The sequence below is a fragment of the Rhinopithecus bieti genome, unplaced genomic scaffold (assembly GCF_001698545.2).
Source record: "Rhinopithecus bieti isolate Rb0 unplaced genomic scaffold, ASM169854v2 scaffold_2439, whole genome shotgun sequence".
Classification (NCBI taxonomy): Eukaryota; Metazoa; Chordata; class Mammalia; order Primates; family Cercopithecidae; genus Rhinopithecus; species Rhinopithecus bieti.
In genome coordinates this window covers 63906-80117 of record NW_016804232.1, presented here as the reverse complement: position 1 = coordinate 80117, position 16212 = coordinate 63906, and the positions used below count along the sequence as shown (strand labels likewise).

The 16212-nt window shown below is 41.9% G+C and overlaps 1 gene segment (V, D, J or C); it reads left to right on the top strand.

The window, feature by feature from the left end:
• Positions 1-12161: 12161 nt before the first annotated feature.
• Positions 12162-12864, top strand: LOC108526567 (T cell receptor gamma variable 3-like). The segment is given in 2 exon segments: positions 12162-12363; positions 12478-12864. Coding segments are annotated over 2 exon segments (417 nt in total).
• The last annotated feature ends 3348 nt before the right edge of the window (positions 12865-16212 follow it).

Genomic DNA, 16212 nt, shown 5'->3' with positions numbered 1-16212 from the left:
TGCATGTCATACCAGATCCAGGAGCCTCTGCTTGGTCTTCAGAACTGAACTTCACCTCTTCCCCAGTATTCATCCGCTGCCTGCTTCAGAGGCGTCCCCTCAGGGCCCCACCTACCTTCTCTCCCTCAGCTATATACCTTTCTTGCCATGTTTCAATCCCCCACTCCTGGGATGCCTTCCCAGCTCCTGTTGGCTTCTAATCCCATTCCCCAGGCATAGTTCAAGTCCTATATCTTCAAAATCCCCCTGTCCTCTTACCCTTCTACATTCTTTCCACATTTAGAGTAAATACGATACTCCCTAGCCCTTCGTTTTCCCCACCAAGTGGCACAGTGTCTCCAACCTTCTCTGCATGCTGTATTCACTCCTGGATCTTGTACACTCATTTGCTGAGTCAATGAACAAGAGGCTGATTGAACAGTTAGTTCAGGGAAGTCTAGAAACCCTCATCCCAGGATCAGCATGGAATAAAATTTGAAACTGACTATGAGAAGAAAATGCAAACTACTTCTGTGATATTGGAGAGGGGAAAGTCTTCCTAAACAGCACTCCAAAACACCCAAAGTATATGGCAAAAAAAAAGAGTTTGACTCCAAAATTCAGAATTTATATTTAATGAAAAGATATTTGAGATAGCTAGTTAGTTGGCAGACAGATGATAGACTTGCCTAAGATATTTGTACCATCCCAAATTCACAAAGGATAAATGTCTAAACTATACAAGGAACTCATTCAAGAAGAAATGAATTATTATTATTTGTTTATGTCATTTATATTTATTTATAGTTATATGGCAATAGTTAATATAATAATAACATTCTTCAACTGTCATTTGCCAGGCACTGTGTGTATTATTTTATTTAATCTTTACAAATCTATGAGGTGTTGCTGTTTTTCCTTATTACAGGCAAGGAAGCTAAGATAGAGTGACATGAGGAAGCTTGTTCGTGGTCACACAGTCAATAAATGGCAGGGCCAGGCTGTGCCCCAGGCAGGCTGGCTCTAACATAAGTTTTAACTCCAGCTTCCTTGTTGGTATGCTTAGAGGACATGAAAGGTAATTCACACTTCAGTGAATACTAAGTATAAAAAAGGACCTCAGCTTCCTAATAATCGGACCTGTGCCATTTTTTGATTTTGTTTTGTTTTGTTTTGAGACAGGTTCTCACTCTGTTGCCCGGGCTGGAATGTAGTGGTGCAATCTCGGCTCACTGCAGCTCCTGCCTCCTTGGTTCAAGCAATTCTCCTGCCTCAGCCACCAAGTAGCTGAGATTACAGGTGTGCACCACCATGCCCAGCTAATTTTTGCATTTTTACAAGAGACAGAGTTTCTACTAAATCCTAATTTTGTATTTTTAGTAGAGATGGGGTCGCTTGATAGCTATCATATTGGCAAAAAAAAAAAAAAAAAAAAATAGCGTTTCTGATAACACCATGGCCCTGGTAGCATTTCGTGAAGATGTGAGTGTGTGTTCCCCCTGACCAGCAATGCTGGGAGGACATTCCCAGGGAAAGGCTTACCGGGGAAGAAGAGGACCCTGTGAGGGGTCCGTCAGAGCTCCCTGCTGATAGCAACATGCCTGTGTTTGGGGGAATGGATGGATGGAATGCAGGGTTGCCAGCTGTGGAGCGATGAGCAGCAGAGAGGAGCATGAACGAGGGGCATGAGCTGGTGTGCAGACGTGGACAGGTAGAAATGGCATGCCAGTACACAGACAAAAAACACAGCATTCAAGAACAATTCTATATACAATCATGAGTTGCTTGACAACAAGGAAGCATTCTGAGAAATGCGTCCTTAGGCGATTTCATCCTTGTGCGAACATTGTAGAATGCACTTACATAAGCCCAGATGGCACAGCTTACTACACACAGAGGCTATATGGTGTAGCCTGTTGATTCTAGGTTACAAAGCTGTGTAGCATGTTACTGTACTGAGTGCTGTAGGCAACTGTAACACATTGGTAAGTATTTGTGTATCCAAATATATCGAGACATAGACATCCTACAGTAAAAAATAGGATATATAAGCTTAAGTAAGGTATCACCTGTATAGGGAACTTACTGTGAATGGAGCTTGCAGGTGAGTGAGTGAATGAGTGAGTGGTTAGAGGATGTGAAGACCTAGGATGTTCCTGTCCACTCCTGTAGACTATAAAGACTGCACACTTAGGCTACACTAAATTCATCAAAACATACATTTCTTTACACACTAATAAATTAACTTTGCCTTACTGTAACTTTTTTACTTTAGTAACTTTTATTTTTTAACTTTTTGACTCCTAATAACACTTAGCTTAAAACACAAACAGGCCAGGAGCTGTGGTTCATGCTGGTAATCTCACCACTTTGGGAGGCCCAGGCAGGCAGATAACGAGGTCAAGAGTTCAAGACCAGCCTGGCCAAGATGGTGAAACCCCATCTCTACGAAAAATACAAAAATTAGCCAGGCATGGTGGTGCGTGCCAGTAGTCTCGGCCACACAGGAGGCTGAGGCGGAAGAATCACTTGAACCCAGGAGGCAGAGGTTGCAGTGAGCTGAGATCATGCCACTGCAGTCCAGTCTGGGTGACAGACTGAGACTCCATCTCAAAAAAAAATAAATAAATAAATAAAACCACGCATTATACAGCTGTACAGCTGTACCCAAATGTTTTCTTTATATCCTTATTCTATAAACTGTTTTCTATTTTTAATATTTTTACTTTTAAAACATTTTTGCTAAAAACTAAGACACAGCCACACAGTAGCCTAGGCCTACAGGGTCCAGATCTTCAATATCACTGTAGTCCAGCTCCACATCTTGTCCCCATGGAGGGTCCTCAGGGGCATAACACACATGGGGCTGTCATCTCCCAGAACAACAATACCTTCTTCTGGAATTCCTCCTGAAGGGCCTGCCTGAGGCTGTTTTACAGTTAACCTTTCTTTTTTTTTCACAAGTAGACATTGTACACTCTAAAATAATGATAAAACGTATGATATAGTAATTACATAAACCAGTAAACCAGTAACATGGTCATTTATTATCAATTTCAAGTATTATATATATACTGTGCATAACTGGTTGTGCTAGACTTTTATGCAACTGGCAGTACAGTAGGTTTGTTTACACCAGGGTCACCACAAGTGTGAGTCGTGTGTTGTGACATTATGATGGCTACGATGTCACTCGGTGACAGGAATGTTTGTGCACCACTGTTATCTCATGGGACTGTGGTACATGTGGTCCACCGTTACTGAAATGTGAGGAAGTGAATGACTCTAGTCTTCACAGATATGGAAGCTCTAAGGACAGATATCAAATACATTTAGACTGGGCACCGATGGGGGAACAGGAGTAGGGAATGAAGGAGAGAAAAGAGTAAAATAAAAAACAAACATGCAAAACTATAGGTAACTGGCATGGATAATGGTGATAATGTACGAGGCACTGATAAATATGACAGAAAAATAAGAGAATTAAGATTTAAAAAAAAAACAAGCAAAAAGCAAGAAGATATCAAGCACTGATTTCAGGATAACTCATTGAAGCCTCATATTTTAGCTTTGAGACTTAATTTTGGACGATCCACAGACAGAGGTTCCAGTGACTAAATCATGATTAAGGTAATCCAAAGAGCTCCTTTTCTTCAGTTGTCTGTGGAAAACGTGACATTTTTCTTCAGGTAAAATCCATGTACGCCGGCTGCCAGCACAGAACCATCTGGCTGGCCTTGGCCGCTGGCCATTGGTCTTGGCTTTGTTCCACCGCTGCAGCAGCCTTCTTCTCCAGGGTGGTCAAAGCTCACCCAGAGCAAAGATGCTCTGCACTCAGGAACACAGGATTCAGGCATTGATCCAAGCTACCATGCAGCTCTGTGATATAAAAATGAGAAGAGGAGAACTTGTCTTTTAGCCCAAACATTTTCCAAACCACAGGTAATGACCATGTCCTTCAGAGTCAAGGCACATTAGGTACATTGATAATAATTCCTGTAATTTTTAAGACCACAAAACATTAAAACATTGAAAATTATAAATAGATAACATCGAAGCATGGTAGGAATTCTATTTTGTATGCATGTTTAGATTGGATTGACTAAGGGTCTTTTCTTTTGTTCCAGACTGCGCCAGAACCAAGTACCTGTAAGAATCAGCACAGGTCAGCCTTTTGTATCGATTGCAGTTGTGTCCATGTATGTGTGTGTGTATTCTTGGGGATGTGTGCACACACCTGCGTGTTACCTGCACAAACCTCAGTGTTCCCATCCTTCTTAGGTGGGATTTTTGAGCATTGCATTTACACTGGCCTAAAATAAGTTTGTTGGAGTCATGGGCCTCGTGTAGTGGCCAGGCTGGGCTGCAACCCCATTGGCTACCCAAACATTCCGAAGACCTTCAGGGATCAATGTGTTTTTGTTAAGGAATATATGTAGAATAGAACTTTCCTAGAGCAGTGTTGAGTCAAGAGGAAGCAAAAAACATGCCTTATTATTGGATCAAAATAAAAATAGGAAACTTCCGTTGTTCATTTCACTACACCTATTGTTTCAATAACCAGTTTATCAATTCAATTGACAATCACAATTAGAGCTGGAGGAAACCAAAACCATCACCCACTCCTCTGATTTTGAGGTGGGGGAAATGACAACCCTGCAAGAAGGAGTCTCTTGCCTAAAACTATCCAGCACATAAGGTGTGCAGTTGGAACCTGCCTTGCGTTTGGGGCCCTTTCCATTCATTATACTAAGTCTTTGCTGTTAACAGACACCACTTACTGGGGTCTAATATTGGGGAATATAACACGTATGCTATGCCTCAAATGGCCAGGAGGGGGTGCTAGATGTTAGTACAAATAACAATGCATTCAAAACACTCTACTTTTAAAGCATCAAGCTGGGAGTTGAAAACAAATAGGAAATATAACATATTTTGTATTAAAATGCAGCAGCTTCATGAAGACAGAAATTAATCTCTGAATCATAAACAGCCAAGCAGTTCCCTTATGGCACAGGCTCTGGAGACTGATCAGTTTGGTTCAAATTCTTGGTGTGCTCTTTATTAGCTAAGTGACCTCGAGGAGTTATTTAACCTCTGTCAGCTTCAATTTCATCTGAAAAATGGGGATAAGTAACACCTACTTTATGCTTGCGGGAAAAGAATAAATATATGCAATGTTTGACACTCAAAGGGTGTTTGCTATCATTTAATGGATCAAGAATTTCTGTTATCATGTTAAAAATTAGTCTTTTAATAAAAGGCCATTCGCTATTTACTTAACAATGCTAGAGGAAATTTCTATGACTTTTTGAGGTCCACCATAATTAACTGAATGAATACTATTCAACAGTATCTTAGGCTGTTTGCTTACTGACATCAGAGAGTGACCCTTGAGTTTCTAAAATCTTTCTGAAATTTTCTTCATGATCTCTTATACTTTATAGCTTAAAAAGAAATATATATAATATTATATACATATGACATACGTATACATATTATATGCTATATAATTTATATTAAAATATTTATGCATATATATGAATATAAAATGGCTGGTAGCCAGGATTTTGGAATTAGTTAGACTTCAGTTGAAATCTGGGCTCCACTATTTACTTGTCAAATGACCTTGAAGAGTTTAACCTTTTTAAGATTCCAGTTCTCTCATCTGTGAAATGTGGTTGATAGTATCTCCTTTGGAGTATTATTGTAAGAATTAAATTGTGGCAAAGACTAGCTTAGATACCATTTAGTTTAGAAATGAATGAGGTGGCACAATCCCTGGCCCCAGGAGATGAATGGTGTATCCAGGGTAAAGGTTATTATTGTCACATGCAGTGACTTTCCCAAGGACATACAACCTCTAAGCGGCAGTGCTTGGATTTTTATTCTGCCTTTTCCAAAGCAATACATTCTTGGAGCTAAAAGTTCTCAGGTCAAACTCTCGGGAGTGTCCCTATTTGGCAGCTCCATCTTGAGAAGTAACCTCTCCCTTCCGCACACTGTCTGTGGGACTGCATTCTTGGCTGCTCATCCTGGGCTGAGGCCCATGATGAGATCATTCCCAGGGCACCAGGCAGCCACAGGGCCGGTGGACAGAGCAGGCAGGAAGTGAAGCTTTGGCTGAGGTTTCTGCGACACACTTCCCTGGAAACGGTGCCTGATACAGCCTGGCCACAACACTGGCAGGAGATGCTGCTGTTTTCTGGGAACATGCAGGACCCTGTGAGCAGCACAGGACACAGGAACATAAACTGGGCACCTTCCTCCACCCACTCTGGCTTCGTATCTTCTCCATTGTCCACTCCTATTTTAGTCCAGGATGATCAGTGACGATGTGCATGAGTTACTCATTCCCATCTATGCCCCAGCCCAGACTGACCAGATTAAAATCCTGTTCTTTGCAGAATTTGTCATTTTTCCTTTTAATTTTCTATGGAAAGAACACACGTTATATAATCCAGCTTTATTGACACCCTTATAAAAGCCTTCTAAACTACACACCTGATAATTTATCCCATTCAAATATGCATATATCTGAGACAGGGTCTCACTCTGTGTTGCCCAGGCTGGAGTACAGTGGCACGATCACAGCTCACTGCAGCCTTGACCTCCCAGACTCAAGTGATCCTCCCACCTCAGACTCCCAAGTAGTTCAGACTACAGGCATATGCCATCATACCCAGCTAAATGTTTGTATTTTTTCTAGAGACTGGGTTTCACCATGTTTCTCAGGCTGGTCTGAAACTCCTAGGCTTAACTGCCTTATCTGCCTGCCTCAGCCTCCCACAGTGCTGGGATTACAGGTATGAGCCACCGTGCCCAGCCTCACTGATACACATTAAATGCCTACTATGTTCCAGGCCTTGTGCTGTGTGCTCTTGATACTGAAGTGTGTGCCCCCTTAAGCTCATTGAAAACACTACTGTCCTGCATCACTGTGGTCACAAAGTGATACAGAGAGCCCAGATAACCATTTAGAGATGAAGAAATTCTAATAATTCTTAGTAAGAAGATTATTTCCCAAAATGTTGCTAGGGAACATCTCACAGCAGACTGAAACAGAAATGTAAGCAACTGTCTACATACTAGAACTTTCTCCCCAAGGCAGTGCTACTTTTTTTTTTTTTTTTTAACAATTCTTCTATCATCATCATCATAATTCTGACCTCTTGATAGGTAAAGGTACAATTATGAGGAGAAGCAGAAGAACTTTTACATCTGTGAGTTTGCATCTGTCTCCCACCATAGTGAGCCGATCACACCCTCAGGCGTCCAGAAGACTGGCAAGGAGGACTTCATAGAGACAAAAGGAGAGACACAAGAGGGGACAGAGGTTAATATGAAGAGGGAGAGGGAGTGATATAGAGGCAGTGATGGCAACAGAAACTAGAAAGATGAAGAGGAATGGAGAGCAGAGTGGAAGTGAGAAGGAAAGAAAATGATTGGGACAGTGGCCATACAGGCAAAAAGAGCGAGAGACAGAGACACAGAGAGAGGAATAGGTCTCTATTAATACCGGAAGAAAGAGAGGAAAACAGAGACGAAGGACAAACACACGAGGGGGGTGAGAGACAGGAGCGACAGAGAAACAGAGAGAGAGCGGGAGGGAGTTGCGAAGATGGGGTGGAAAAACAACAGAGGAAGGAGGAGAGGAGCGCTGTGATAAAAAGATATAGGGACAGGGCAAAGGGGACAGGGATCCGGAGAGAGACAAGAAAATTAGCGGAAAGATAAGGGAAAGATACAAGAAGAGAGAACTGGAGTTAGCGGAAGAGATAGGGAGAGAGAGAACGATAGACCTGTGGAGACAGAAGCTTACACGTAGACACACAGAGTGCGGCAGTGTTAGGAGGATAGAGGTAAATATACAGAAATAGTGGTAAACATTGAGATAGAAAAATATATATAAAGAGAAAAATAAAGAAATATGCAATTTATATATTGTTAAAAATAATATATAATTGTATGTGTACATGTATAATATGTTATATAAAATATTATATGTATTTACATACAAAAAAACTAGCGAAAGATGGTGGCAGGCACCTGTAGTCCCAGCTACTTGGGAGGCTGAGGCAAGAATGGCATGAACCCAGAAGGCGGAGCTTGCGGTGAGCTGAGATCACGCCACTGCACTCCAGCCTGGGTGACAGTGCGAGACTCCATTTCAAAAGAAAAAAAAGAAAAGAAAAATGTGTATTTCTAGCTTTCCTTTTCTCTTTATATATTCTATCTGTCTGTCTATCCATACTATTGCCAGAATAACGCCATGTAGCAAATATCCCAAACTCAGTGGCTTAGCACAAGAATCATCTACGAATTCTTACAAGTGCATAGGTTTGCTAGGCTGTTCTGCTGATCTAAACCAAGCTCATCTGATCTTGGTTGGGCTTGGCCACATGTCAGGCAGCTGCTGGGTGAGCTGGGAGGGGGACTGCCTGGTCAAAGGGCCTGGGTCCGAATAAATCAGCTCCACTACACACAGGGTTTCATCCTCCAGCAGGCTAGCCTGGATTTATTCTAATGACAATGACAGAAAGCGAAGAGCACATCAGGCCACTTGAGGCCTCGATTCAGAACCGGAGGCCTATGAGTTCTTTTTGTATAAAAAAAAAAAAAAAGGCTGGGGAATACGCGGCGCCTCTTAATCGAAGGCGCTTTGAATTATTACGAATGAGTTCCACTTCTGGGAAATTTGCAGTGAGCCCACTCTGCCTTGTCTGACTCACAAATGCAACTATGAACCCTGAATCTGAGGACTTTGAAAAATAAACAATAGCAAGTCAATTGGAGGAGGAAATGGGAAAGTGAAGCACTGTGAATTCACAGTAAGTTTCTTATTTATTTTTCCTCAATTATCCCCTGGCCTGTACTCAAAAATAATCAGTAATGCAGAACTGTACACCAGGTGAGGACAGAGAGAAAGGGGACTCTCTGTGGTCAGAGAGCCCTGGTTTTCTCTTTCTCGTCCTTTTCCATTCTCCTGCAGCCCCCAGGCAATCTGAGTGGCAGTGGCAGCAGCTATGGTGAGCCAGGAGCCTAAACCTCTTACGAAAGGGATCCTTCTCTCTGACCAGGGAAGTTGTGGCCCTGAGAGAGAATCCTGGTGATTTTTGTTCTCTCTATATCCTCTTACTACTTGGCCCTGGAGTCAGACACAATGGTGGGAAAATGCAGTGTACTAAAGCCACACCTGTCCAGCCAGAGGACTGGAGGGGACTAGAAAGAACTAGACAGTATTGCAGAGCGTGCAGAGGGAGGAAGATTAAGAAAGAAACATCATGCAATGATGTCTGGACTCGGCTCACCCACTAGCTGTGCAGGCATAAACACGACCCCAAACAGCTCCAAATCCAAAGGCCTTGCAAACCGAAGCAGGAGTAGGCACTGCCCAGGTCCCAGAATGGCCACTGGGTGGCGCACACACAGGAGGGATCTGACAAGCACTGCAAAGGCTGGAAAACGGACCGAGGGGAACTGCCCACCAAACACAAGTAGGAACTTGTAATCCCTAACTGGGTCAGTTGCCTGCTAACAACAACAACAACAACAACAACAACAAACAAAAAACCCCTCCACATTCTGTGTAATATTTAAACAATGCCCAGAGCTCTATAACATGATATTCAAAGTGTGCGGGATTTAATCCGAAATTACTCCGCATGTGGAGAACGAGGAAAATCTTAGCGTCTCCAAACGGAAAAGCCAAACAACAGATGCTAATCTTGACATGACACAGGTGTTGGAATAACAAAGACTTTAAAGGAGCTTTGTGACCATAGGAAGAAATGGAAAGAGAGGAGGAGAGAAAGAGGTAGAAAGTAAATAGATAGGAGAGATACAAATAGAGAAATAGAAAAAGAGATGAATAGAGATAGGCAGATAGAGACAGAAATATAGAGATATGAAGAGAAAGACTAAGAAACAGGAGCACTAAAGCAAAATAGAGGAAACTGAGCTGTAAGAGGGGGCTATAGAAGAAAAATGTAAAGGGATGAACAGCAACGGGACAGAGAAAAAAGAAATATGGACATAAAGACAGAGACGGAAAAACATAGTGATAGAAAGCAATGCAGGAGATAGAGAAATAGAATAGTAGAGACAGAAATACAGCCAGTGCACATGAAAGCTATAAAGCAATTCATGGTAGTTGTCTAAATTCAATATATCATTAGGGTTGCATAATGCTAATATTCTCATTTTAACATTTCTCCTAAATTTATTGGTCGTAATACTTCCACAAAAGAACTTTCATTCGGCCGCGCACAGTGGCTCATGCCTGTAATCCCAGCACTTTGGAAGGCCGAGGTGGGTGGGTCACTTGAGGTCAGGAGTTCAAGACCAGCCTGGCCGACATGGTGAAACCCTGTCTCTATTAAAAATATAAAAATTAACTGGGTGTGGTGGCATGTGCCTGTAATCCCAGCTACTTGGGAGGCTGAGGCAGGAGAATCGCTTGAACCCGGGAGGCAGAGATTGCAGTGAGCTGAGATCATGTCACTGCACTCCAGTCTGGGCCATAGAGTAAGACTCCAAAAAAAAAAAAAAAACTTTCGTTCTTAAACTCTGTGGTATTCTGAAAAGTAGTTTGTACAGAACTGGCAATGTAAATGTTTGATTATTTCCTTTTCTGTTTTCAGAATGAGATAGTGTCTTAGAAACCTCCAGAGAAGACTTTATTTTGCTATACTATGTTTTCTTTTTTTCTTTCTTTTATTATACTTTAAGCTCTAGGGTACATGTGCACAATGTGCAGGTTTGTTACATATGTATACATGTGCCATGTTGGTTTACTGCACCCATTAACTCGTCATTTACATTAGGTATATCTCCTAATGCTATCCCTCCCCCCTCCCCCCATCCCACGACAGGTCCGGTATGTGATGTTCTCCTTCCTGTGTCCAAGTGTTCTCATTGTTCAATTCCCACCTATGAGTGAGAAAATGCGTTGTTTGGTTTTTTGGCCTTGCGATAGTTTGCAGAGAATGATGGTTTCCAGCTTCATCCACTTAGAAACCTCCAGAGAAGACTTTATTTTGCTATACTATGTTTTTCTTTTTTTCTTTCTTTTTATTATACTTTAAGCTCTAGGGTACATGTGCACAATGTGCAGGTTTGTTACATATGTATACATGTGCCATGTTGGTTTACTGCACCCATTAACTCGTCATTTACATTAGGTATATCTCCTAATGCTATCCCTCCCCCCTCCCCCCATCCCACGACAGGTCCGGTATGTGATGTTCTCCTTCCTGTGTCCAAGTGTTCTCATTGTTCAATTCCCACCTATGAGTGAGAAAATGCGTTGTTTGGTTTTTTGGCCTTGCGATAGTTTGCAGAGAATGATGGTTTCCAGCTTCATCCATGTCCCTACAAAGGACATGAACCCATCCTTTTTTATGGCTGCACAGCTTTCCGTGGTGTATATGTGCCACATTTTCTTAATCCAGTCTATCATTGGTGGACATTTGGGTTGGTTCCAAGTCTTTGCTATTGTGAATAGTGCCACAATAAACATATGTGTGCATGTGTCTTTATAGCAGCATGATTTATAATCCTTTGGGTATATATCCAGTAATGGGATGGCCGGGACAAATGGTATTTCTAGTTCTAGATTTTTGAGGAATTGCTGTACTATGGTTTTCAAGATTTTGTGCAGGTGTTATTCTTTTGGTGCTTACAATGTCCTACTGATGGTTAGTGAGAGCCACTGCCATTGTTTTTCTTTGAGCAGAGTGCAAGGTAAACCAACATGCCTGACCCTCAGTCCTGTTAATAAAGCAGGTTCAAGTCTTCTCAGAGTGGCCCTGGGTGGTTGCCTCCAAGTGGACTTGCAAATGTGAAAAGGAAGGTGATTCAGGGCCCTAATCAGAAGCTTCCTGACAGGACAGGTCCTGGCAGCAGTGTTGGCTGCTGCAACTCGGAAGAGCAGATTGTGAGCCTGCTGTGGGACTGCCCTCTCCCAAGGGCCATTGCCAGCTGGCGCCAGGGTCGGCTTTCCCCACATCTGCACTCCCTCTGCTGCAGGCCTGAGCTCTCCATGCCCCTGGCTATTTCCTGCATAGGGCCTGCTCTCAGTGGCCAAAGGAGGGCGCTGGAGAATGGACCTGAGCAGACAGGCAGGAGCTCCTCTGCTGGTCCTCCCAGGCACCACCCCTTCTGGAAGGAAGGCATGGGAGTCCCCTAAGACAGATCCTCAGTCACTTCTCTCTGCCTGGTCCTCCTACTGTCTTCTATGCTAGGGATCACTTCCTCGTTGAGTGGCACCTGAATTTTGAGAGGTTCCTCTGCTCCTCTTCATCTGACCCCTTTCCTTCCAAGGCCCCACAGAGGAAGGCATGCGGTGGGCCCTAGCCCTGCTTCTAGCTCTCCTGTCTCCTGGTGAGTGTGCTGCCTACAGAGAGGCTCATAGGTTCTGTTTTGTTTTGTTTTCTTCTTTTGCAAGGGGTGCCACACTAAGAAATGCCTCATTATATTTTGTCGTTTCCATTGCAGCCAGTCAGAAATCTTCCAACTTGGAAGGGAAAACGAAGACAATCACTGGGCCGACTGGGTCACCTGCAGAAATCACCTGTGATCTTTCTGGAGTCAGTACCTTATACATCCACTGGTACCTACACCAGGAGGGGAAGGCCCCACAGCGTCTTCTGTACTATGAACCCTACTACTTCAAGGTTGTGTTGGAATCAGGAATCAGTCCAGGAAAGTACGATACTGCAAGCACAAGGAAGAGCTGGAATTTGAGACTGCAAAATCTAATTGAAAATGATTCTGGGGTCTATTACTGTGCCACCTGGGACAGGCACCATGATTCAGACCTGCCCTACACCACACTAAAAATCTGCCTGTGGTTGCTTCTGGTAAGATAGACCAGCCAACTCTTATTTCCTGCCCTGAATTTACTGTATTCTGTACAAAGAGAAACACAGCTTAACTCCTGACCTCCCCCTAATATCACATTCTCCTGGCAGCAGCTGCCGCCTGTTCGCCACCCTCCCCCAGAACTTTCCTGAAGACCAAGCTGCCATCTCCAGGCCTCAGCTAAGCAACCTGACTGAGAGCAAGGTTCTCTTAGCTCTCCTAGGACATGGGCAAGGCCCACTCAATCTGCTTCCTAGGACAGACAGGTACACCTAGAGTCCAGCTGTGAAGCAAGATATTTTGGACAGCAAATGGGAAGGGTGTTTTTACTGAATCATGTATCCAATCATGGTCCAGAGATCACAGCTGAGAGTGGCGCTTATTCCTTATGTCCATAACAGTATACGCAATACTATAATGACCACCAAAACACTAGGCCTACATATGCAGTTGAACATTCTCTCCCTCTGCCCTCCCTTTTATCTTCGTCCTCCTTTCTTACTTCCATGTTTGCTTTTATTATTTTTCTCTCCCTCCCTCCCTTCTTCCTTCCCTTCCATCTTCCCTCCCTCCCCCGTTCTTCCTTCCTTCCATCCATTCTCCGTTTCTTTCCTTCCTTCCTTCCTTGCTTTTCTCTCTCTTTCTTTCCTTTTTGGGTACATAATCAGACTACTTTTTCCACAAAATCATTTGAAATAATTTTCCTCTATTTGTTCGTGCCAACATTGATACAGCTACTTTAAATGTTCAGTCTTCATTTTTATATTTTGGAAATTTGTTGTGTTACTTTGTTTTGTTTAATATTTGTTTTGTATATATAAAACATTTACATGGAACTGAAGTCAAAATTATAGAAGATGCATTTGAAGATTTTAGCATCCATTGTAGAGTTCTCGTTCCTCTTTTCTCCCTCACCCTATAGGTAAAATATTTTATCAGTTTTCTTGAACTTTTAACTTTGTTTGTCATAGCGCAGTATGTATCAATTCTATTTAAATGACATATTTATATTTTGTTCCTATATTTGGTTTTATACATTTTAATCAATCTCTTATTTTCCCGTGTCTGGATCTGGTGTCTGACTCCTAAAGGTGCACATACTTCATAAGTACGCATAAAGAAATCCGTATCATGTATTTGAATGTTTTATGCATTGATTATTTAATGATGGCATCATTGGTCTATCAGGAATTTTTATACAATAATTACTGTATTAGTAATAATAATACTGGCCAGGCCTGGTGGCTCATCCTGTAATCCCAGCATTTGGGTAGTCCGGTTGTTAGGATCACTTGAGGCCAGGAGATTGCGATCAGCTTAGCCAACATGTTGAAACCCTGTCTCTACTAAAAATACAAAAAATTAGCCGCCTGTAGTGGTGCACACATGTAATCCCAGCTACTTTGGATGCTGAGGCAGGAGAATCACTTGAACCTGGAAGGTAAAGATTCAGTGAGCTAAGATCACACTACTGCTATCAAGTTTGGGCAACAGAGCGAGACACTGTCTCAAAAAAGTTAATAATAATAATAATATTGATGGTAAATATGGGTACTGACATTCTGGTAGTTAATTTACTAAGTTCATTACTTTCTATTTTATTTAATCTATACAGAAACTTCATCAAAGGTTTAAAGTACTGTTGAATTTAACATTAGAAATTTGGGGATTAATTAACATTCCCTAAGTCACATACTTTAACTTGATAATGATTGGAATCCAAGCTCTGCGATTCCGAAAATGAGATTTGTTAATTCAGTTTGCATTCCCCCATCTTTAGGAGTACTTGCATTTTTTACAACATTATGGGTCATTTATAGTTCTTCTTTTGTGAATTGCCTTGTCACACTCTTGACCTATTTTCCTTTTGGAAGATTAATTTTTTCTCGTTGGTATGAAAGACTTAATATACACCATTTTAGAGAAACTGACCCCTTATCAAATGTGTTGAACTATATCTTCTCCTATGTTATTATTTTATTTGACAACTTTTGGCGAATTGCACTTTGAAAAAAAAATCTATCAATTTTTCTAGGGTCTCTATTTTGACATCAGGCTTAGAGAGGCCAATCTCACCTAGAATTTGTATGCAATTCATCATCATTTAAGTCTAATGATTTTCTTTTTATTACAACTTAATTACTACTTGTGACTGGTAAGGTAGAAATGCAACAATATTTGTTTACATATGGTAAGTCAATACCCAAAAGAGAACTTATTAAATAATTGACTATTTCCTGTGGATGTTAACATATAACTTTATCACATGATAAACTATTACATACATGTGGCTCTCTCTCTGGATTTTCCACTGTGTTCCATGAATCTTGTCATTCTAGTGCCAGTATTGCCCTCTCTTCAGCGCTGTAGCTTCATAGTTCTTTTCACATTCTGATGAGGTTTCTCTCATTATTTTTTTTGTTTTAAGAATTTTCTGTGCATTCTAGTGTGATCTCAATCCTCTCCCTTCCCATTTTTAAACCGTGGGACTTCTGTCCAGCAAGACTTTTTCACGCTCCAAGGCAGGCAAGCTCCTCGGCTTCATAAGAACCCTGAGAACTCATCTTTCAGAGCTGCTCCTATGGCAGCGTCACGTCCTGCACGTGTGGTCCAGAGGCAGAGGGAGACCAGCCAGAGCCCCCTCCCTTTCTCATTCCCAGCTGTGATGACAGCAGAAACTGAACTCTCTGAGCTGGGCCAACACTACCACCGAGAGGGACATTGTTCTACATCTCATTACGCATATTTCAAAGGTGTATCTCTATGTGCTTCTTATAGAGGAGGTGAAAATCTGTGTATGCCCGACTGAATTTTCACAATTATATTACTGCACTTGTTTTGTCCCCTATATTTCCATCTGTGAATCCAGGTGCACTGCAGATCTCAGTCCGCTTTCTGAGGGTAGGGCTGAGAAATAAAATATTCAATACCAGACAATTTGGAAGTTCAGGTAAATGACAAGTTTTTAGTTTAAGTATGTTCCAAATATTACATGATATGGCACCCTGAACTACTTTAAAAAACAAACAAGCAAACAAACAAACTCCTACTTTGATGAACAAAAATCCTCTCATAAAGAGATCACACCCACAGGATCACATACACACACACACCCCACACACATACACCCATTCATCTTAGAGCAGAGTCCAAGACCCACCAACAAGCCTGATCCTCAGTCCTTTTTTATTTTATTTTATTTATTTATTTTTATTTTTTTATCATACTTTAAGTTCTAGGATACATGTGCACAACGTGCAGGTTTGTTACTTACATATACATGTGCCACGTTGGTGTGCTGCACCCATCAACTCGTCATCCACATTAGGTATTTCTGCCAGTGCTATCCCTCCTCCCTCCGCCCACCTC